This window comes from Grampus griseus (assembly GCF_964374135.1).
Source record: "Grampus griseus genome assembly, chromosome: X".
Taxonomy (NCBI): Eukaryota; Metazoa; Chordata; class Mammalia; order Artiodactyla; family Delphinidae; genus Grampus; species Grampus griseus.
In genome coordinates, this window is record NC_138999.1 from 16,685,668 (window position 1) to 16,708,441 (window position 22,774).

At 40.4% G+C, this 22,774-nt stretch overlaps 1 protein-coding gene across 1 annotated transcript in view; it reads right to left on the bottom strand.

Moving 5' to 3' along the window:
• BCLAF3 (BCLAF1 and THRAP3 family member 3) overlaps window positions 1-19,986 on the bottom strand; it is a 66,138-nt gene extending 46,152 nt beyond the window's left edge. Inside the window, 3 exon segments of the mRNA XM_082681947.1 lie at window positions 1,919-1,993; window positions 5,958-6,066; window positions 19,903-19,986. Coding sequence (XP_082538073.1) covers window positions 1,919-1,959 — 41 coding nt within the window. The 5' untranslated portion in view covers window positions 1,960-1,993; window positions 5,958-6,066; window positions 19,903-19,986.
• Between the last annotated feature and the right edge of the window lie 2,788 nt (window positions 19,987-22,774).

Consider the following 22,774-nt stretch of genomic DNA (forward strand, 5'->3'; position numbering starts at 1 on the left):
AGGAGAAAAGCTGGCAGCCAGAGGCTGAGGTCTTCCAGACTGATGAAAAACTCAATCTCTTACTTTAATCCTTACCTCACATGGAATACTGCTTTGATATTATATTTCATCTCAGGGTTCTATTGTACAGAGCCCCTTTCTTCTGAAGGAGATTGCTGGAATGGTGGCTATTATTTTTAGTTCTCCTAAAGGGACAAAAGAGACCCAAAGAGTCTGTTGGGAGACAATTCTCCTTGGATGTCTTGTGCTCTGCATGCCTCCTGAGCTTTTGTTCCAAGGCAAACTGCCTGGGAAGACGGGGATAGGGCTTCCCTAAGGGGCAGAGGGCCAATGTGCTTGCTGTCCAGGATAACAAGATAATGTCTCCTCCAAGGCAAAGGCTGGGCAGGGTTGCTTGCTGTCCCTAATGGGGCTCGGGTTCCTCAGCTATGTCAGCATCGCCCACCCTCAGGGGACTAGAGGTAAGGGGAGCACAGGAACATGAAGCTCAAGTCGCCTGCTGCATATGAGTAATAAAGGCCTTTGTCTCTGATCCAAAAGTGCCTTGTGACACACTAATGTGCTAGCTTGCAAGTCGGGTAAGATATCAGACCCTTTACAGTTGGTGACAAAGAGTCCTGAGAAGGCATCCAGAAATCAGGCACTAAGCTTGGCAGGGTCTTTTGCGCCCCTTCACCAGAGCCTACCACAAAAGGGTGAAACAAAATGACCTCTGTGAGGCCCTCCATGTTCAAGCCATTTGCTTCTTTGCATTCCCTTTTCTTTCTGAAGTTCCTCCCCATTACAATTTGGTCTTGTGAACTACAAAATGAAAACTGTTGAAGAAATGATTGATTAGTCATTGGAGAATCATAATGAACAAGCATCATGACCAAGCCGTATTAACATGAAAAATCTTGATCTGTCTTTTGCGTATGTAATTGTGGTCCTCTTTAAAGTTCTAAAATGTACTAGTCACTTTCACAGCTCTGCACCTTTGCTCTTGTCATCCCCTTAACTGGAATACTTTTCTTCTCTCTTTCTGCATTTAAAAATTCTACCCATCATTGAGAATTCCCTGGCAGTCCAGTGGTTAGGACTCCGCACTCTCACTGCCAAGGGCCCAGGTTCAGTTCCTGGTCGGGGAACTAAGAGTGCACAAGCTACACGATGAGGCCAAAAAAAAGAAAAAAAAATTCTACCCATCCTTAAATCTCATCTCTCCTTTGAAGACTTTCTTGGTATCCCTCCTTCCCCTCCACAAAAGCAGAACTATTCCCTCCCTGTGGATCCAGAATACCTTGTCCCAGTCAGTAGTAGCACAACACTTTTCCTACAGTATCATAGTTGCCTATGGTGTCAATCTGCCCAGTCAGGCTGCGTGCTTGCTGAGGCCCTGTACACAAATTTGCCTTTGTAGCCCCAGAACCTGCCTATAGCAGGTATACAGTAAAAACTGGTTAAATTGTTCCAATCTAATTATATATACTATTGATACTACCAACAAGCAAAGAGGAGAGTTGATTTATAATTGAGTTGTTCAAAATTCTATTACTCTGCCATGAAGAAGAAGACATAGGAAACTCCCAATTTCTTCAAACATATTGATTATGAAAATAATTAAACTGAATATACACTGAAGAGTTCTAAACCACTTACTGATGCAAAATATATAACACTCTCAAAGGTGTTTCTCAGTCTTCCTTTCTGTGGCCATTGCATTTCTTTTATTATGGATTAATTCTAGCTGCCAGCCATAATTAAAGAAAGCTGTCAGGTCCTAGAATCTAGAAATATAAGGTCGATCACTATAAAGCAGCTACTGTGAATAACCAAGTCCACGAGCTTATTAAAATAGGTTCTTAACAATACTGGTGAATTTGAAAGTCGAAGCACATCCCAAACCCATGCTTACGCTGCTAAACTAAGGACTGCTCACCTGTGCCTCCACCTGGGGGATCTAGAGCGTGACCGTGCCATCCTTTGACATGTGAGCCACTATCCACTTTTTACACTGCAAAGAAACACAATATTAGCAAGTTTGTAGAAATGGCCTGCAACCCGCTCTAAAAACAGTGAACGCCACTGACAAAAAGTAATTTAAGCCCTCTGTGCCTCAGTTTCCTCATAGGACCCACCTTATTGGAATCTTGTAAGGATAAAATGAATTAGATCAAGGGTCAGCAAGCTTCTTCTGTAAAGGGCCAGAGAGTAACTATTTTTGGTTTTGCAGGCCATATAAGGTCTCTATCACATTATCTTCTTCTTTTTAAAAAAATGCTTAAAAAATATAAAAACCATTTGGGCCACAAAAAACAGGCCCCAAAGGGCTCCAAATGCGTTGTAGTTTCATGATCCCTGAGTTAAGGCATGAAAAGAGCTTAGAATATTGCCTGGCACACAGCAACTGATAAATAAGTGTTTCAAAAAGAGGAAAAACTTCCCCAGAATTCCTCTATCTGAGCACAACCACTACTACCCCTTCCCAACTTCCGCTGTTGGTTATGTACATATAATCGCAGTTACGTTCATATAATCACAGTCAACATCTTTAGGAATACTTGATGATATATCCTACTTTTAAAACTGTCAGATAATAAGAATTACAATGCCTAATAATCATACTCAATTGCCACCTAACTTCTATCAGATAAACATACCAAAACTTAATTAAGCATGATTAGACATTTAGTTTGCTTCTGATTTTTTGCTAAAACAAATAATGTCAAATGAGTAAATTTTAAAAGACATATAAACTTGATTTTTAAAATATTTTTCAGTCTTTAAAAGAAACTGATAGGTTTAGGAGCTGAATTAAAAAAATATGATTTGGGTATAAACTTTCATACTATTATTTACATTTCAGTAGTCTTCCTCGGTTTTGATACTATAATTACATAGTGCCCAACTTACTGTCTCCAAACCCCTGATGGCTTTCAAAATTACTGCCATGGGCCCATGAATAATACATACAGCCACCATACACAGACTACAGAATGAATAAGTATATGTCTCATATATTAGAATCTCTATTTTGCAAATTTCTGAAGATACTATGGCCACTGTTAAAATATAAATGGCTTCTTGTCACTATGTAGTTTTTCCACTGACTGATACAAAAAGTACAACTATAACTATGTGGGCATTGGTTTGAAAATGGAGTCCTCATAGTCAAACATTTGAAAACTACTATTATAATAAATTTCAGAAGGAAGTAATAGCATATAAGATCAAAGGACTTGAACTAGATCACTCACCAGAAGTACATTCAATTCAATTCATTTAGTTACACACTGCTTCTTTCCAAAAAGAATGTGAGGCTAGGAAGAACAATTAGTTCAGATGTACTATGAAATTAAGACAGTAAAGGGGAAAGTGTTTTCTTAGTAACTAAAAATAAAAAAATGTTCATTGCAGCTCTATTTACAATAGCCAGGACATGGAAGCAACCTAAGTGTCCATCGACAGATGAATGGATAAAGAAGATGTGGCACATATATACAATGGAATATTACTCAGCAATAAAAAGGAACGAAATTGAGTTATTTGTAGTGAGGTGGATGGACCTAGAGTCTGTCCTACAGAGTGAAGTAAGTCAGAAAGAGAAAAACAAATACCGTATGCTAACACATATATATGAAATCTAAAAAAAAAAAAAAAAAAAAAAAAAGGTAATGAAGAACCTAGGGGCAAGACAGGAATAAAGACACAGACCTACTAGAAAATGGACTTGAGGACACGGGGAGGACACATGGACATATATGCACTACCAAATGTAAAATAGATAGCTAGTGGGAAGCATCTGCATAGCACAGGGAGATCAGCTTGGTGCTTTGTGACCAGCTAGAAGGGTGGGATAGGGAGGGTGGGAGGGAGGGAGACGCAAGAGGGAAGAGATATGGGGATATATGTATATGTATAACTGATTCACTTCATTATAAAGCAGAAACTAACACACCATTGTAAAGCAATTATACTCCAATAAAAATGTTAAAAAAAAAAAGTATTCATTTAACAAATGCTACTGAGTACCTATTATTTGCCTGGCACTGTTCTGGGGAGACAGCAGTGAAGAGAAACAGGCAAAAATTCCTGCCCTCCTGGAGCTTACATTCTACTGAGGGAACTTATAATTTAATTAAAGAAGCTTTGGGCATATACCTATTAAATTGAACAAATATAATAAACCCAAAGGTTGTGCGAGAGACACCAAATACTGTTGGTGATGATGAAAAAGTATATCTTTCCCAGAGGGTAATTTTTTTATCCATTTTATTTTTTGAAGAACACTTACTGAAATATAATTCACATTACCGTACAACTCACCTATTTAAGTGTACAGTTCAATGTTTTTAGTATATTCACAGGGATGCATAACCATCACCACAATCTAATTTTGGAATATTTTCATCCCCACTAAAAGAAACCCCATTAGCAGTCACTCCCCATTCCTCTCCTCCTTAGATTAGCCTCTGAGAACCACTAATCTACTTTCGGTTCCTATGTATTTACCTACTCTGTACCTTTCATATAAACGGAATCATACAAATATGTGATCCTTTGTGACTGGCTTCTTTCCCTTAGCATAATGTTTTCAAGGGTTTTACCATGTATCACTAGTTCATCCTTTTTACGGCTGAATAATACTCCATTGTATGGGTACGCCACATTTTGAGACTCATTGATCTCTCAATGGACATTTGGGTTGTTTCTATTTTTTTGGTTATTATGAATAATGCTGCTATGAACATTTGTGTACAAGTTTTTGTGTAGACACAGTTTTTCGTCTCTCTTGGGTATAAACTTAGGAGTAGAAATGCTGGGTCATACAATAACTCTACGTTTAACTTCTTGGGAGACTGCCAAACTTTTCCAAAGCAGCTACATCATTTTACATTCCCATCAGCAATGTATGAAGGTTCCAATTTTTCCACATCCCCAATAACATTTGTTATTGTCTGTCTCTTCAATTATAGCTATCCTAGTGGGGGTGAAGTGGTTCCTCACCACAGTTTTGATTTGCATTTCCCTAATGATAGGTAACCTTGAAATATGTAAGAAATTATGAAACTAATCATGCCTACTTTCCTTTAAACTAATAATTTCAGTTTAAATGTATTATTCTAAGGTAATAATTTAAAAGAAAAAAGCAGCTATATATACTAAGATGTTTATATAAGCTTCATTTATAATAGGAAAGAAAAAAATCCATCCAAACTAGTTATAACCCAAATGCCCAACAATCAGTAAAAGATTAAACAAATTTAAAATACATGCGTCTAGTCACTCCCTACCTTTCTCCTAGCCTTACATATGTCTTTTCCTCCATATATCCTATTCGTCCACCACAGCAAACTACTTGCTTTTCCCTGATCAGGCTGTTCTGTTCATATCACATAGATGGCCTTCCCTCACTCTGCCTGACAAATCCCTATGCTTTCAGGACTGTTTGACCATAATCTCCCCTGAAATTCTTTCTTTAACTTTCTTTCTTTCCCCCTGAGTTTCTTTCTTCTTGGGAATTCTGAGTTTATTCTGCAATTATTTCAGTACATTGTGATTATTTGTTTACATAATTGTATTTATTTCAACAGGCAAAAGACACCAAACAGCACATTACAGAACAGAAAACTCAAATGACCTATGGACATCTGAGACGTTCAACCTCAGTAGTAATTGAGGAAATACCAATTCAGATCATAACCATGCCACACCTGTCAGAATGACAAAAAACAAACAAACCAAAAAGCCCTGAAGTTGCATATTCCAGAGTATTGGTGAGGCTGTGGAAAGATGGGAACAAGATGGGGACTCTCGTATACTGCTAAGCAGGTGAGTATACACATGTATAACCACTTTGGAAGGGGTTGGCAGTACCCGTTAAACTTGAACACGCTCATATCCTATGACCCAGCAGTTCCACTCAGGGATAGACCTTAGAGTGGTGGTTCTCCAACTTTAGTGCATGGCAGAATTACCTGAAAGGCTGGTTACAACACACAATGCTGGGTTCTCTTCTGGGGTGGCCCCACTTCTAGCAAGTTCCCAGGTGATGCGGATTCTGCTGGCCCCAGGACTATAAAACTACTGATTTAAAGAGAAAGGTGTAGGTCACTTGGGAGAAAACGTTTACAAGTGAGATTTACTGGTTATGTGAGAAAAAAAGTATTACTTAGAATATTTTCCTCTGCTAATATTAAAATTATCTTTATTAAAATTCAAACTAGTAGATAGCCTCATCAACCAGAGGGAAGACAGCAGAAGCGAGAAGAATTACAATCCTGCAACCTGTAGAACAAAAACCACATTCGGGGCTTCCCTGGTGGCGCAGTGGTTGAGAGTCCGCCTGCTGATGCAGGGGACACGGGTTCGTGCCCTGGTCTGGGAAGATCTGACATGCCGCGGAACGGCTGGGCCTGGGAGCCATGGCTGCTGGGCCGGCGCATCCGGAGCCTGTGCTCTGCAACAGGAGAGGCCACAGCGGTGAGAGGCCCGCGTACCGCAAAGGGAAAAAAAAAACCAACACATTCACAGAAAGGTAGACGAGATGAAAAGGCAGAGGGCTATGTACCAGATGAAGGAACAAGATAAAACCCCAGAAAAACAACTAAACGAAGTGGAGATAGGCAACCTTCCAGAAAAAGAATTCAGAATAATGATAGTGAAGATGATCCAGGACCTCGGAAAAGGAATGGAGGCAAAGATCGAGAAGACGTGAGAAATGTTTAACAAAGATCTAGAAGAATTAAAGAACAAACAGAGATGAACAATACAATAACTGAAATGAAAACTACACTAGAAGGAATCAATAGCAGAATAACTGAGGCAGAAGAATGGATAAGTGACCTGGAAGACAGAATGGTGGAATTCACTGCTGCAGAACAGAATAAAGAAAAAAGAACGAAAAGAAATGAAGACAGCCTAAGACACCTATGGGACAACATTAAACACAACAACATTCACATTCTAGGGGTCCCAGAAGGAGAAGAGAGAGAGAAAGGACCCAAGAAAATATCTGAAGAGATTACAGTCGGAAAAATCCCTAACATGGGAAAGGAAATAGCCACCCAAGTCCAGGAAGCGCAGAGAGTCCCATACAGTATAAACCCAAGGAGAAACACGCCAAGACACATAGTAATCAAACTGACAAAAATCAAAGACAAAGAAAAATTATTGAAAGCAGCAAGGGAAAAACGACAAATAACATACAAGGGAACTCCTATAAGGTTAACAGCTGATTTCTCAGCAGAAACTCTACAAGCCAGAAGGGAGTGGCATGATATACATAAAGTGATGAAAGGGAAGAACCTACAACCAAGATTACTCTACCTGGCAAGGAACTCATTCAGATTCGATGGAGAAATCAAAAGCTTTACAGACAAGCAAAACCTAAGAGAATTCAGCACCACCAAACCAGTTCTACAACAAATGCTAAAGGAACTTCTCTAAGGAAACACAAGAAAAGAAAAACACTTACAAAAACAAACCCAAAACAATTAAGAAAATGGTCATAGGAACATACATATTGATAACTACCTTAAACGTGAATGGATTAAACGCTCCAACCAAAAGACACAGGCTTGCGGAATGGATGCAAAAACAAGACCCATATATATGCTGTCTACAAGAGACCCACTTCAGACCTAGGGACACATACAGACTGAAAGTGAGGGGATGGAAAAAGATATTCCATGCAAATGGAAATCAGAAGAAAGCTGGAGTAGCAGTACTCCTATCAGATGAAATAGACTTTAAAATAAAGAATGTTACAAGAGACAAAGAAGGACACTACGTAATGATGAAGGGATCAATCCAAGAAGATATAACAATTATAAATATATATGCACCCAACATAGGAGCGCCTCAATACATAAGGCAACTGCTAAGAATTGTAACAGAGGACATTGAAAGTAACACCATAATAGTGGGGGACTTTAACACCTCACTTACACCAATGGACAGATCATCCAAACAGAAAATCAATAAGGAAACACAAGCTTTAAATGACACAATAGACCAGATAGATTTAATTGATATTTATAGGACATTCCAACCAAAAACAGCAAATTACACTTTCTTCTCAAGTGCGCACAGAACATTCTCCAGAATAGATCACATCTTGGGTCACAAATCAAGCCTCAGTAAATTTAAGAAAATTGAAATCATATCAAGCATCTTTTCTGACCTCAGCACTATGAGATTAGAAAACAACTTCAGGGAAAAAAACGTAAAAAACACAAAACACATGGAGGCTAAACACATGGAGGCTATTTATTACTAAATAACCAAGAGATCACTGAAGAAATCAAAGAGGAAATCAAAAAATACCTAGAAACAAAAGACAATGAAAACACGACGATCCAAAACCTATGAGAGGCAGCAAAAGCAGTTCTAAGAGGGAAGTTTATAGCTATACAAGCCTACCTTAAGAAACAAGAAAAATCTCAAATAAACAATCTAAACTTACACCTAAAGGAACTAGAGAAAGAAGAACAAACAAAACCCAAAGTTAGCAGAAGGAAAGAAATCATAACGATCAGAGCAGAAAAAAATGAAATAGAAACAAACAAAACAATAGCAAAGATAAATAAAACTAAAAGCTGGTTCTTTGAAAAGATAAACAAAATTGATAAACCATTAGCCAGACTCATCAAGAAAAAGAGGGAGAGGACTCAAATCAATAAAATTAGAAACAAAAACGGAGAAGTTACAGCAGACACCGCAGAAATACAAAGCATCCTAAGAGACTACTACAAGCAACTCTATGCCAATAGAATGGACAACCTGGAAGAAATGGACAAATTCTTAGAAAGGTATAACCTTCCAAGACTGAACCAGGAAGAAAGAGAAAATATGAACAGACCAATCACAAGTAATGAAATTGAAACTGTGATTAAAAATCTTCCAACAAACAAAAATCCAGGACCAGATGGTTTCACAGGTGAATTCTATCAAACATTTAGAGAAGAGCTAACACCCATCCTTCTCAAACTCTTCCAAAAAATTTCAGAGGAAGGAACACTCCCAAACTCATTCTATGAGGCCACCATCACCCTGATACCAAAACCAGACAAAGATACTACAAAAAAAGAAAATTACACACCAATATCACTGATGAATATAGATGCGAAAATCCTCAACAAAATACTAGCAAACAGGATCCAACAACACATTAAAAGGATCATACACCATGATCAAGTGGGATTTATCCCAGGGATGCAAGGATTCTTCAATATACGCAAATCAATGTGATACACCATATTAACAAATTGAAGGAGAAAAACCATATGATCATCTCAATAGATGCAGAAAAAGCTTTTGACAAAATTCAACACCATTTATGATAAAAACTCTCCAGAAAGTGGGCATAGAGGGAACCTACTTCAACATAATAAAGGCCACATACGCCAAACCCACAGCAAACATAATTCTCAATGGTGAAAAACTGAAAGCATTTCCACAAAGATCAGGAACAAGACAAGGATGTCCACTCTCACCACTATTATTCAACATAGTTTTGGAAGTCCTAGCCATGTCAATCAGAGAAGAAAGAGAAATAAAAGGAATACAAACTGGAAAAGAAGAAGTAAAACTGTCACTGTTTGCAGATGACATGTTACTATACATAGAGAATCCTAAAGATGCTACCAGAAAACTACTAGAGCTAATCAATGAATTTGGTACAGTAGCAGGATACAAAATTAATGCACAGCAATCTCTTGCATTCCTATACACTAATGATGAAAAATCTGAAAGAGAAATTAAGGAAACACTCCCATTTACCGCTGCAACAAAAAGAATAAAATACCTAGGAAAAAACCTACCTAGGGAGACAAAAGACCTGTAGGCAGAAAACTATAAGACACCGATGAAAAAAATTAAAGATGATACCAACAGATGGAGAGATATACCATGTTCTTGGATTGGAAGAATCAATATTGTGAAAATGACTATACTACCCAAAGCCATTTACAGATTCAATGCAATCCCCATCAAATTACCAGTGGCATTTTTTTAAAGAACTAGAACAAAAAATCTTAAAATTTGTATGGAGACACAAAAGATCCCGAATAGCCAAAGCAGTCTTGAGGGAAAAAAACGGAGCTGGAGGAATCAGACTCCCTGACTTCAGACTATACTACAAAGCTACAGTAATCAACACGATATGGTACTGGCACAGAAACAGAGATCAATGGAACAAGATAGAAAGCCCAGAGATAAACACACACACCTGTGGTCAACTAATCTATGACAAAGGAGGCAAGGATATACAATGGAGAAAAGACAGTCTCTTCAATAAGTGGTGCTGGGAAAACTGGACAGCTACATGTAAAAGAATGAAATTAGAACACTCCCTAACACCATACACAAAAATAAACTCAAAATGGATTAGAGACCTAAATGTAAGACCGCACACTATAAAACTCTTAGAGGAAAACATAGGAAGAACGCTCTTTGACATAAATCACAGCAAGATCTGTTTTGATCCACCTCCTAGAGTAATGGAAATAAAAACAAAAATAAACAAATGGGACCTAATGAAACTTCAAAGCTTTTGCACAGCAAAGGAAACCATAAACAAGACGAATAGACAACCCTCAGAATGGGTTGTCTCCTTGCAAATGAATCAACGGACAAAGGATTAATCTCCAAAATATATAAACAGCTCACACAGCTCAATATTAAAAAAACAAACAACCCAATCCAAAAATGGACAGAAGACCTAAATAGACATTTCTCCAAAGAAGACATACAGATGGCCAAGAAGCACATGAAAAGCTGCTCAACATCACTAATTACTAGAGAAATGCAAATCAAAACTACAATGAGGTATCACCTCACACCAGTTAGAATGGGCATCATCAGAAAATCTACAAACAACAAATGCTGGAGAGGGTGTGGAGAAAAGGGAACTCTCTTGCACTGTTGGTGGGAATGTAAATTGATACAGCCACTATGGAGAACAGTACGGAGGTTCCTTAAAGAAGTAGAAACAGAATTACTATATGACCCAGCAATCCCACTACTGGGCATATACCCAGAGAAAACCATAATTCAAAAAGACACATGCACCCCAATGTTCATTGCAGCAGTATTTATAATAGCCAGGTCATGGCAACAACCTAAATGCCCATCCACAGACGAATGGATAAAGAAGTTGTGGTACATATATACAATGGACTATTACTCAGCCATAAAAAGGAACGAAATTGGTTCATTTGTAGAGATGTGGATCCATCTAGAGACTGTCATACAGAGTGAAGTCAGAAAGAGAAAAACAAATATCGTATATTAACACATATATGTGGAATCTAGAAAATGGTATAGATGAACCGGTTTGCAGAGCAGAAATTGAGACACCGAAGTAGAGAAAAAAACGAATGGACACCAAGAGTGGAAAGCGGTAGAGGGTGGGGGTTGTGGTGGGATGAATTGGGAGATTGGGATTGACATGTATACACTGATGTGCATAAAATGGATGACTAACAAGAAAAAAAAATTCAAACTATTCACTCAAAAATGGGTGCATTTTTTTGCATATAAATTACACCTCAAAGCTGTAAAAACGTTACCTTTGGGGTGATGTAAGTGCTGTAAGATTAGAGCAGATATTATGGAGATGGTTGCACAACTCTGCAAACATACCAAAAATCACTGAATTGTACATTTTAAACCTGTAAAATATATCTCAATAAAGCTTTTGTTTTAAAGTTAACTTTATTTGCATTTGCTTTTTTGGGTGCATCAGCTAGTAATGAACAGTAGTAGCTCAGGGGCTTAATGCATAAGACAGGAGAGTTAATTTAAATCCTAGAGTCTGAGCTAAGATGGTTTTTACATTTTTTTTTCTTTCTTTCTTTTTTTTTTTTTTTTGCGGTATGTGGGCCTCTCACTGTTGTGGCCTCTCCCATTGCGGAGCACAGGCTCCAGACGTGCAGGCTCAGCGGCCATGGCTCACGGGCCCAGCCGCTCCGAGGCATGTGGGATCCTCCCAGACCGGGGCACGAACCCGTGTCCCCTGCATCGGCAGGCGGACTCTCAACCACTGCGCCACCAGGGAAGCCCGGTTTTTACATTTTTTAAGTGTTGTTTAAAAAGAAGACTATGCAACAGAGACTGTATGTGGCCCACAAAGTCTAAAATATTTACTATCTGGTCCTTTACAAAAAAGATTGCTGATCCCTGATTTAAACTAACTTACTTGTGACTAGCAAAGTTAATCAAAGGATGCTTTAAGACAGAGAGGGCGAGAAAAAAAAAAAAGAAAAGGCAGAAACACCAGCAGCGTTTGTGACTGGGGCGAAGGAGATGCCAATTACAAAAGAGAAATTCATTTATACTGCTCCTTTGGAGTGAACTGTGTAGGGGCAGTGAGTGAATTTGTGTGCCCTTGGACATGGAAAGATGAATGGACAGCAGGGGCATCCACTCCCAGGAGGATGCTGAAGGGGATGCTGGTGTCAAAAAAGGCCACCCCAACCAGGACTGCACTGGACACATACGCTCACCCAGCTGAAGGCAATTCTCCTCCTCCATGACATCACTTCCCCCTCTCCATTAGGTCCCTCCCATCACCCTACTATCTCTCTCTCCATTTACAACCAAATTCCTCAAAGGGCTGACTGTTTACCACAGTCATTCTCTCCCATTCTTCTCCCCCCATTCTACTTGGCCCCTCACCAATCTAGCTTTCCACTCCACCAAACTGCTCCAGTCAAGATCACTAACGAAATCCATGTTACTAAATCCAATGGCTATTTTCCCTCCTTCTCCTGGATCTACCAGCAGCACTTGATGGTCAATCACACCTTCCTCCCAGAAACATTTTCTTCACTTGGATTCCAGAATACTACACTTTCCTGGTTTTCCTCCTACCCCTAACAATGCTTTCTGTCTCCTTTGCTGGTTTTTCCTCACCTCCCCCCTCAGCAGCCTGACCCCTAAATAGTGAACACAGTCTTCCTCTAAATAGTGACTTCAGTCTTTGAGTCTCATTGTCTACACTCTCTTCCCAGTCTGCACTTTCCTTCAGTCTCATGGCTTTAAATACTCTCTATATACTAACAACCCCCAAATTGACATCTCCAGCCCTCACCTATCCTCTGTGTTGCACTCTTCCACATCCAAAAGCCTATTGGATGCTGTAAACATGTCCAAGAGCAAACTCCTGACCTTCCTCCGAAATCTGCTCCTCCCAAAGTCTGTTCCACCTCAATAAATGGCAACTCTATCCTTAGAGTTTTCAACAAAGAGGAAACATAACTGTCCAATAAACATACAAAAAGATATTCAACACTACCTACTAGGAAGATAAAATTAAAACGAAGAGATACCATTTCATACTCATTAGATTTGCAAAAATTTTAGTCTGATGATCCCCATGTGTTTACAAGAAAGTGGAAAAAGAGAATTTCTCAACTGAGGAAAATTCCTCCCCCCAAAAAAACATGAAGCAGAAGAAAACTCTAACTGTATACTCTAAACAGAATTAAATATATCCAAAAGCATTTAGGAATATATATTTTAAAAAACGCACCTTGAATCAGAAATTTAAAAACTAAGAACAGAAACATACCAAAAAAACATAGTGATATGACAGAAAAAAAAATAATCAAACTAAGGGGAAAGAATGGGAGAAAAAGACTAAATTTTCTCAGAAGTGAAGAATAAATTACAAGGTGCCCAGGGGAAAATAAACTCAAAAGAAATGATGCAGCCACTTTGGAAAACAGTCTGGCAGTTCCTTAAAAAATTAAACATAGAGTTACCATATGACCCAGCAATTCAAATCCTAGGTATATACCCAAAAGAAATAAAAATATATGTCTGCATAAAAACTTGTACACAAATGCTCATAACAGCATTATTCACAAGAGCCAAAATGTAGAAACAATTCAAATGTTCATTGAGAGATGAATGAATAAACAAAATGTAGTATCCCTGTACAATGGAATATTATCTGGCCATAAAAAGGAATGAAGTACTGACACACAGTCAAACAGGGATGAACCTTGAAATCATTATGCTAAGGGAAAGAAGCTAGTTGCAAAAGACCACATATTGTATGATTGCTTTATATGAAACGTCCAGAATAGGCAAATCCATAGAGACAGAAAGTAGATTGGTGGTTGCCTAGGTGCGGTGGGGGGAGGGGGGCATTGGGGGGAGTGGGCACAGGGTTTCTTTTTGGTGGGATGAATATGTTCTAAAACTAGACTGTGATGATGGTTACACAACTCTGTGAATATACTAAAAAAACACTGAATTGTAGACTTTTAAATGGGTAAATTGTGTGGTATGTTAATTATATCTCAGTAAAGCTGTTACCAAAAAAAAGAAAAATCAACTGACAGAGATCCCATACTAAATGTGAGTTCAGCATTTACAAATGCAAAGAATTGCCCAGGAAAGCCCTTACAACAAAGACGCCACACTGGCAGCACAGTACGGGACCAAGTTAGAGCCCACAGAACAAGAGGGCGATCAGCAGTTCAGAGGAAGCCAGACCTCAGGAGAGCAGGGCATGACTTATTCTCCCAGCCACAGTGGCTGGATGCTGTCACAGTTCCTCAGTAGTGAGGAGCTGGAAGTGGATACAGAACCCCACTGTTGCCTACCATTAGTCTACTTTGATTTCATGGATGAAATGTATTTCTCTCACACACAGAACAGGCTAAATAAACAGGGGAGTAAGGGCATTTTAAAAGGTGTAAGTACAAAGGTTAACCATTAGAACAAAAATAAAAACCTTCCTCTTTTTAAAATAAAAGAGCAAAAACTACACCTCATAGCAAAAAGAAATAGCAAATATAACAAAATACACATGATTATAAAATATTACGATAGACCAAATATATCAGTCCTAACAATAAATGTGGTGGGCTTATTAACTCAGCTACTAAAATAAACAGGTACAATTTGGCTCACAAAACAAGGAGTTGTATAAAAAACATATCTAAAACAAAGTGATTGTGAAAAGTTAAAAATAAAAGGATGGCCAAATTATACAAGGCAAATGGAAACAGAGAGCAGGGGTGGCAAACCTAGAATCAGGCAAAAGCACAGTTCAAGCCCCAAAGCATTCATCATGCCAAAGAAAGACACTTTTTAATGCTAAAAGCCACAATCCTCGATGAAGAGAGAACAAATAAAAATACACATATTTACATGAATATAACAGTGCAACCACCTTTATGAAGCAAAAACTACAACAGATGCAAGGAGACACAGATAGAAACACTAATAATAGGAGACTTTCATATACCACTTTTAGTGGTATATTAGACAGATTAGGTAAGCCAAAAATGAGATAGAAGATCTAAACAGCATAATCAACAGGGTAAATCTTAAGGATATTTATCAAACTCTACACTCTGATACTAGAGAATACTCTTCTGAAGTGCCCACACCACATCACCAAAAATAATCATATATTAGGTCACAAAGAAAACATCAGTAACCTCCACATAATAGAACTATTACAAGCAATACTCTCTGATCATAATGCAATAAAACTAGAATCTACTAATAAAAACAAAAAAGAGAAATTCCACCTAGAAATTTTAAAACCTCTTATTAAACAACTCCTGGGTACTCTAAGGTAAATTTTTAAAGAAATAATGACAATAAAAGCACTACATATCAGATTCTATGGGATGCATTTAAAGCAGTGATCAAAGGAAAATTCATTGCACTAAACATATTTATCAATAAAAATGAAAGAATAAAAGTAAATAAATTTATTTCCAAGGTTAAAAAAAAAGAAACTAAAAAATAACAAAGCACAAGGAAGGAAACAATAAAAACAAAAGTAGAGGAAGAGAATAGAAAACTAGATCTAAGTAATAATTCAAAATTCTGTAGTTTTTGGAAAAATTAAAATGGATAAACCACTAAATAACTTATATAACTTGCCTAGGAAAAAAAAGAGAAAGCACAAGTACACAAAATAAGAAAGAGCAAAGGGGAAATAACCACTGAAATAGAAGAAAAATTTTGAATCGTAAGAGATTATATCCAATAAATTTAAAAGCCCAGATGTAAGGGATAATTTGTTAGAAAAATAGAGATTACTAAAACTGACTGCATTAAAAAGCTTAAACGGACCAACTTCCATAAAAGAAACAGAGAAAGTTATTAAGGAAATATCCCATAAAAAAGCACCAGGCCCAGATCGTTTCACAGGGGAATTCTACCAAACCTTCAAACATCAGATTGCCTCAATGCTCTATAAATTATTCCAGAGCTGGTATATCACTAGAAGGATCAAGCCTACAGAAACATCAACCTTTCAAGGAGATGAACCAGCCAAGAAGACTGAGAAAGAACATCCTCTGAGGAAGGAGGGAACCCCAGAGCATAGAAGGATGTTTCAAGAAAGGAAGACTTTTGGGCTTCCCTGGTGGCGCAGTGGTTGAGAGTCCGCCTGCCGATGCAGGGGACATGGGTTCGTGTCCCGGTCCAGGAAGATCCCACATGCCGCGGAGCGGCTGAGCCCCTGAGCCATGGCCGCTGAGCCTGCGCGTCCGGAGCCTGTGCTCCGCAACGGGAGAGGCCACAACAGTGAGAGGCCCGCATACCGCAAAAAAAAAAAAAAAAATAGAAGACTTTTATGGCAACAGCTGCATAGAGACCCAATAAAAGAAATGAAAAGTGTTAATACATGGCTTGAGGACTAAGTGGAAGGTAAGGAAACTGAGAAAGCCAATTAATACCAACGCCTTCTAACAAGTTTGTCTGGCATGGGAGGAGAGAAACTGGGTTGCAGCTGGGTGACAGGGGTCTAGGGAAGAGGTTTTGAAATGGGAGCAACTTGAGCAGGTTTAATGTTGTTAAGGAGAGACTATGTGCATGGCATTGGGGACATAATGTAGAATGACAGTCATAGTAGGAATGAGTCTAGGTCCAATTAGTTCAATGTTTCCTTTGATTCCTAATATCAACTCCAAATAATGTAGTCAACCTCTCCCAATATTCCACATTTACATATTACCTTCTTCAAAGGTCCAGACTGAATTTTTATCAGCGGTCACATTTTATGTTAATTTGGCAAACATTGCTGAGTGCCAGTGACTGCTAGAGGCAAGCCACACAAAGTTGGAAGAGTCCTAGTTTCTTCACTAGAGAAGCTCAGTCTTCACTAGCTAAGAAGGATCACATGAGTATCAGTACTTCCTAGTTCACTAAGTGTTTTGCAAACACTATCTCAAGACTTTAATCCTCAGAAGCCTTTGAGGAAGCTGGAATTACCTCCATTTCACAGGTGAAGAGACCAATCCTCATAAAAGTTAACCAACCTGCCCCAAGAGAAAGACGTAAAATCAGCATCCAGGTTCTCAGACTCCAATACTAACACTTCCCCACCTTGCAACTCCTACCTTCATAAAGATGACTCTGAAGAGACTGCCTGGTCATTTGCGTAGATGCTCGGTCAGCAGAATTGGACTTTAGCACACTTGAGAATAGTTGACATCCTGCAACACATCTAAAATTGCCATCTAAATTTGGAAAGCAGCTTTTATGCTCCCTAGCTGCCTGGATATTCTGTAGCCTGTAGGGCACAAAGACTATGTTTTATTTATCATGATCCCAAGGATTGTGTTTTATTTAGCTTTTTATCTGTCCCCCTCAGCTTTATATATAGTGCCTTTAAATATTTTCTCCTTCAACATGTGTGGATTCATTCATTCACCTAATTTCATAACTCTGATATCATTTTCAATATAATCTAGGGCAGCATTATAATACTTCAAATTTAAGGGGTGAGTGGGGGCAAAGGGTATCACAGAACAGCTTTTTTTGTGTGTGTGGTACGCGGGACTCTCACTGTTGTGGCCTCTCCCGTTGCGGAGCACAGGCTCCGGACGCGCAGGCTCAGCGGCCATGGCTCACGGGCCCAGCCGCTCCACGGCACGTGGGATCTTCCCGGACCGGGGCACGAACCCGTGTCCCCTGCATCGGCAGGCGGACTCTCAACCACTGCGCCACCAGGGAAGCCCAGAACAGCTTTCTGAATTCAGAAATTTACATTAAAAAATCAAGATGCTTATGTGCTCTGAAATTTTTACAAGATGGCAATAATTAGCAATGAGACAAAGTATGTTTAAATATACTCTCCATAAATGTCTCATTTGACCCTTAAAATCACCCTGTAAGAAAGGTAAGGCAAAGGCACTATAATCTCTAATTCAGAGTTGAGGAAATAGTCCCTTAGAAAAGGTAAGTGACATGTTCAAGGTAATCAGATATACTGGAATTCAAGGAAGCCCTGACTTCAAATCTGTTCACTTTATAATGCCTTTGCCCCACTTAGACAACCCTTCTTTACTAAACTGGTAAAGGTGAAATAGAAGATGAGAAACCAAATTGCCATCAACAAATAAGAAGGAAAAAAAAAAGAGGTGATAGCCAGAGAAGGATACCTGTACTTGGTTGGAGAAGAATATAAGTGGCCCCAAAGTGTTCTTATAGAAATCCTTTAAATGTTGCCTTTTGCTAGGGTGGGGAAAAGGACACTCACAGATTGTTGGTGGGAGTGCAAAATAGCACATCCTTTCCAGAGGGAAATTCACATTAAAAAACCCAACAATTCTATCATCTAGGAATGTACACTAAGGAAGTAATCACGGACGTGCAGGTTTTACAATTCACCAACAATGTGTTTAAGTAGTGAAAAACTGAGAATAAAAAAACCGACTAAATAAATTACCGCAGCCAAATAATGGCATGCTACGTAGCCAGGAAAAGAAAAACAGTTACCAAAAAGAATCCACTTTAGAAAAATTCATGCATTCGTCTCTGCATGGAAAAAGACTGGAGGGGCATCCTCAGTGTACCTATATTCACAATGGATACTTGAATGGTTAAAGAGTGCACCTTCTTCACCGTGGTTTTGCATATTTTAGAAATTTTGTATATAAATATGACTAAATGTTTCTAATCAGACATTTTAAAGGCTTCTGGGGAGGGTGTGCAAGGGCAGGGCTTTCAAATGAACATTTTAGCAGCCATTTTAAAAAATACCACATGAAAAAATAAAGCATTCTATACCGTTATCATTAAAACACCATTGAAAAATAAAGCACTCACCATGAATCCACATCAAAACCTTTTCTTTTCAAATTCCAGTCTTTCATTCGTACCAGTTCGCATACAGAAAAACGTTAAAAAGGTTGCCTGGCCAGAAGTATGAGAGACTTTCTTGATTTCTACCTGTAGTTTTTACTTTATTCCAGAAAAGAAAAGCAGTCACCTAAGAGGCAGCTCGAAAAGCACCTCGGCAGGAAAATATTTGGGAGGATAAGTTTCTCTCACGTTTCTTTCCCTCCCGACCTACCGACAGGACAATCCTGACAGTGGCCGGCCCAGTTTCCTAATACACCCTAAAGAAGCACAGGAGATGCGCCAATTTTCAGTATACGTTTCTAAAAAGACAAGTTTTACTTTACAATGCAGGATAAAGAGCAGCCTTCACTACTCATTCTGGACGTTACCGGAGAAGATGCCGCTGCGCGGCAGGAGAACCTCCGGAGAAGGACAAAGCGGGGGCTCCTCGGCTCGGGTCCCGCAGGCGATGCGTCCAGAGCCGCCTCTGGGAAAAGGGCACCGTCCCTGGACACCGCCCCGCCCTCCCCCCGGCTCCATGACAGACACTCCAAATCGCCGGGGACAGAAGCCTGCGGACAATGGGCGAGGATCGGGAGCCTCGGCAGCAGGTGCCCGGGTCGCCACGTCTAAAATAAGGCACCGGTCCAGTGGCCAGAGGCAGGGGCGGGGGAGCAGTCCCCCGAGATCCCGAGCTGGGCCTCCGCATCCTCCCCGCCGCCCCACCCGCCACCCAAGAACCGCCCCTCCCATGCGACGGACACGCCCTCCCCGCAGGCCGGGACCTCCTCGCGCCGCCCGCCCCCCAGGGCCGCTCACCCGACCGAGAAGTTCCCGCAGCCGCCGCCGCCGCCGCCGCCGCCGCCGCCGCCGAACCCTCAGGCCTCGCCCCTCACACGGCCGCCGCCTCACACAGGAGCCGCACCACAGCTCCCGCAGCTGGGCCGCGGGACCCGGAACCACTTCCTTCCGGAACCGCCTCGCCCCGCCCCCGTCCTAGCCACGCCCACTGCCCGCTGCCCAGCGCGGAGCCCGCTTTCCCACCGACCTCTGCTCTCAACTCTTTCCCAGCGAGGGTTGCCCCGCCCGGGAGGCTCCGGCCAAGAGCGCCTGCGCCCTCTGCCGGCCGTTCCCACCTCTGACTCTCTGTCCAGGGCGCATGCGCCATCTGCCGCCCGCCCGCCGGGAAGGAAAGAACACACTGGGCGTACTGGTCCATGGATCCTCGGGGTTAAGGGTCAGAGATCGGAGTTCACCCCTCAGTCAGAGGCAGGAGCTTGGTGCCGTGGGCCTTCCAGCGTTGTGCAGATGAGCGGAGCAGATAAGCCACAGCCTTCCAGCCCCTGGCTTGTCCCTCAAAGCCCTTCCAGAGCCAGCCTATCTGAACCAGCAAGGCTGTGGCCTCTCTCCTGCCTACTCAATCTCTAACTATTCCCCATGGCCTCAAATCAAGCTTGTACCCAGAAAACAAAACCTCCCCTCTGTACCTCCCAAATAGGTTAATGGTACCAACATCCCTCCACCGTGCAATTCAAAATACTCATTTTTACCTGCTCTTTTTTTTTCTTTTTGGTACGCGGGCCTCTCACTGCTGTGGCCTCTCCTGCTGTGGAGCACAGGCTCCGGACGTGCAGGCTCAGTGGCCATGGCTCACGGGCCCAGCCGCTCCGCGGCATGTGGGATCTTCCCGGACCGGGGCACGAACCCGCGTCCCCTGCATTGGCAGGCGGACTTTCAACCACTGCGCCACCAGGGAAGCCCTTACCCGCTCTTTTGATTTCTCTCCTCCCACACTCCATCCATCACCCCAAAGGTAGCATATCCTCACTCTTGGAGCTTTCTCACTTGACACTTTGATGTTCTTTTTACCCCTTGCAAGATTTCTCTTTCAGGGTCCACCCCATCTGGTGGACCTTCTACCCTCCCTTGTCACTGTCGTCTACTGACTGCATTAGTTTTCCTCTCCATCTGAATTACTGCCATCATCCTGATGAAACCAACACCCATGACTAAGCCATGTTTCCTTAACTTCCTCGGTCCAAATGACTTTACCTCTACTTAATCCACACATTCCCAGGTACCCATTCTATAAAATCTAGACATCCATCACTTTATACTGCTTCACGGCTAAAACCTTAAGTTTACCAACCCCATTTATTTGGACTCAATCCTCATCCTCGTAGTCCTATCTCTCCCTTAGTCCCAATATACTTGTTCTTCAAAAACCACAGAGCTCTCACATCCCCTGAACCTTCTACCTGACTGAAGCCCATGGCCTTTGACTTCAACCACTCTTGTAGGCAGAGCCCTTTGAATTGCCCTTTGATACGTCCCAACATCAAACCACCACCTTGAAACATTCCAGTTATCTGCATTTTCCATACCCACGTCTATGTTTCCAAGCACTACTTGGGAGGAAAAAGCCACACAACTATAATAGAATGATACCACTACAAATTTATGGAGACTCACCGCAGTGGACAGCCTTGGTGCCTCTTAGGAATCCTTTTATGTGACCACTCTCATTTCCAGTAATTGCTGTTACTAACCCTTACCACTCTCTTTAAGCCCCATACCAGTGATCATTTCCCTCTCTTCATACATGATTTTTGCTTCCTGTTTTGCAGAGAGAAATTCCCCAGCATAGTATCTGAGGCCTTTGATTATCTGGTTCATACTTACCTCTCTAACTTCTCTCCTCTTTGCGCTCAATGCCCTGGCTATACTGAAATGTTTGCTGTTTAAGATGAATACTCTATTGCACATATTATCCCTTCTGTCTGGTTAAAAGGTGTGGGACCTTTTAATCTGCTTCAGTTCAGGAAGGTTTTCTTCCATTCTACTTTCAAGAATTGTTTTTGCTCCATTTGTTCTGGTCTCTCTTTTAGGAAGAGCAATTATTTGTGGTAAACATCTGTTTTATCGTTTTCATCTGTTTACCGTTTTTCAGCATTCTGGTAGACCTCCAATCTGCTTTCAATGTTACCGATAAGATTTCCAAAAGCATTATTTCTGCCTCTGTTTTTACTCAATTTCTATTATTGATAATTTTGTTTCCTTCCGTCATTTCCTTCTCTCCCCCCCACCCCATCCTTCTCTTTCAACTCATCCTATTGACTTTCCATCTCACCGTTTCATTTCCTTATGAATTTCTGTTCTGGTTTTATAGAAAGCCTACCTTCTTGCAAAAGGATGGTAAACCGGTCATAAAATTCCTCTTTTGGATTCCGTAGTCATTCATTTTCATAAGTATGCTCTTCTTTCTCTTCCACGATTAGGTTTTATATTTCACAAATATATATATATATACACATACATACACACACATATATAATGAAGTATACAAAATATATATATATATATCAATACATTCTCTTGATTCATCTTTGAACAAGGTGATTTTTGTTCAGACTTACTACTGGTTAATAATAAGCACAAGGAGATGGCCCTCGCCCTACATGCTGCTTCTGTGGACAGAGAGGTTAAGTAGTTTGCATAAGGTTTCATAGCTCTTGATTATGTATATGAATAGCACACACACATACAGAGGCAGAACAAGCCTAAGAGAAATGAAATATTATCTGCCTTTCCATTTATTTTTTCTTTGATTTTCATGCAAAGCCAAACCTGCTCTAGAATGCCAAGTATGCTTAATACAAGGGCTCTATATTAGTAAGAATAAATTACGCTA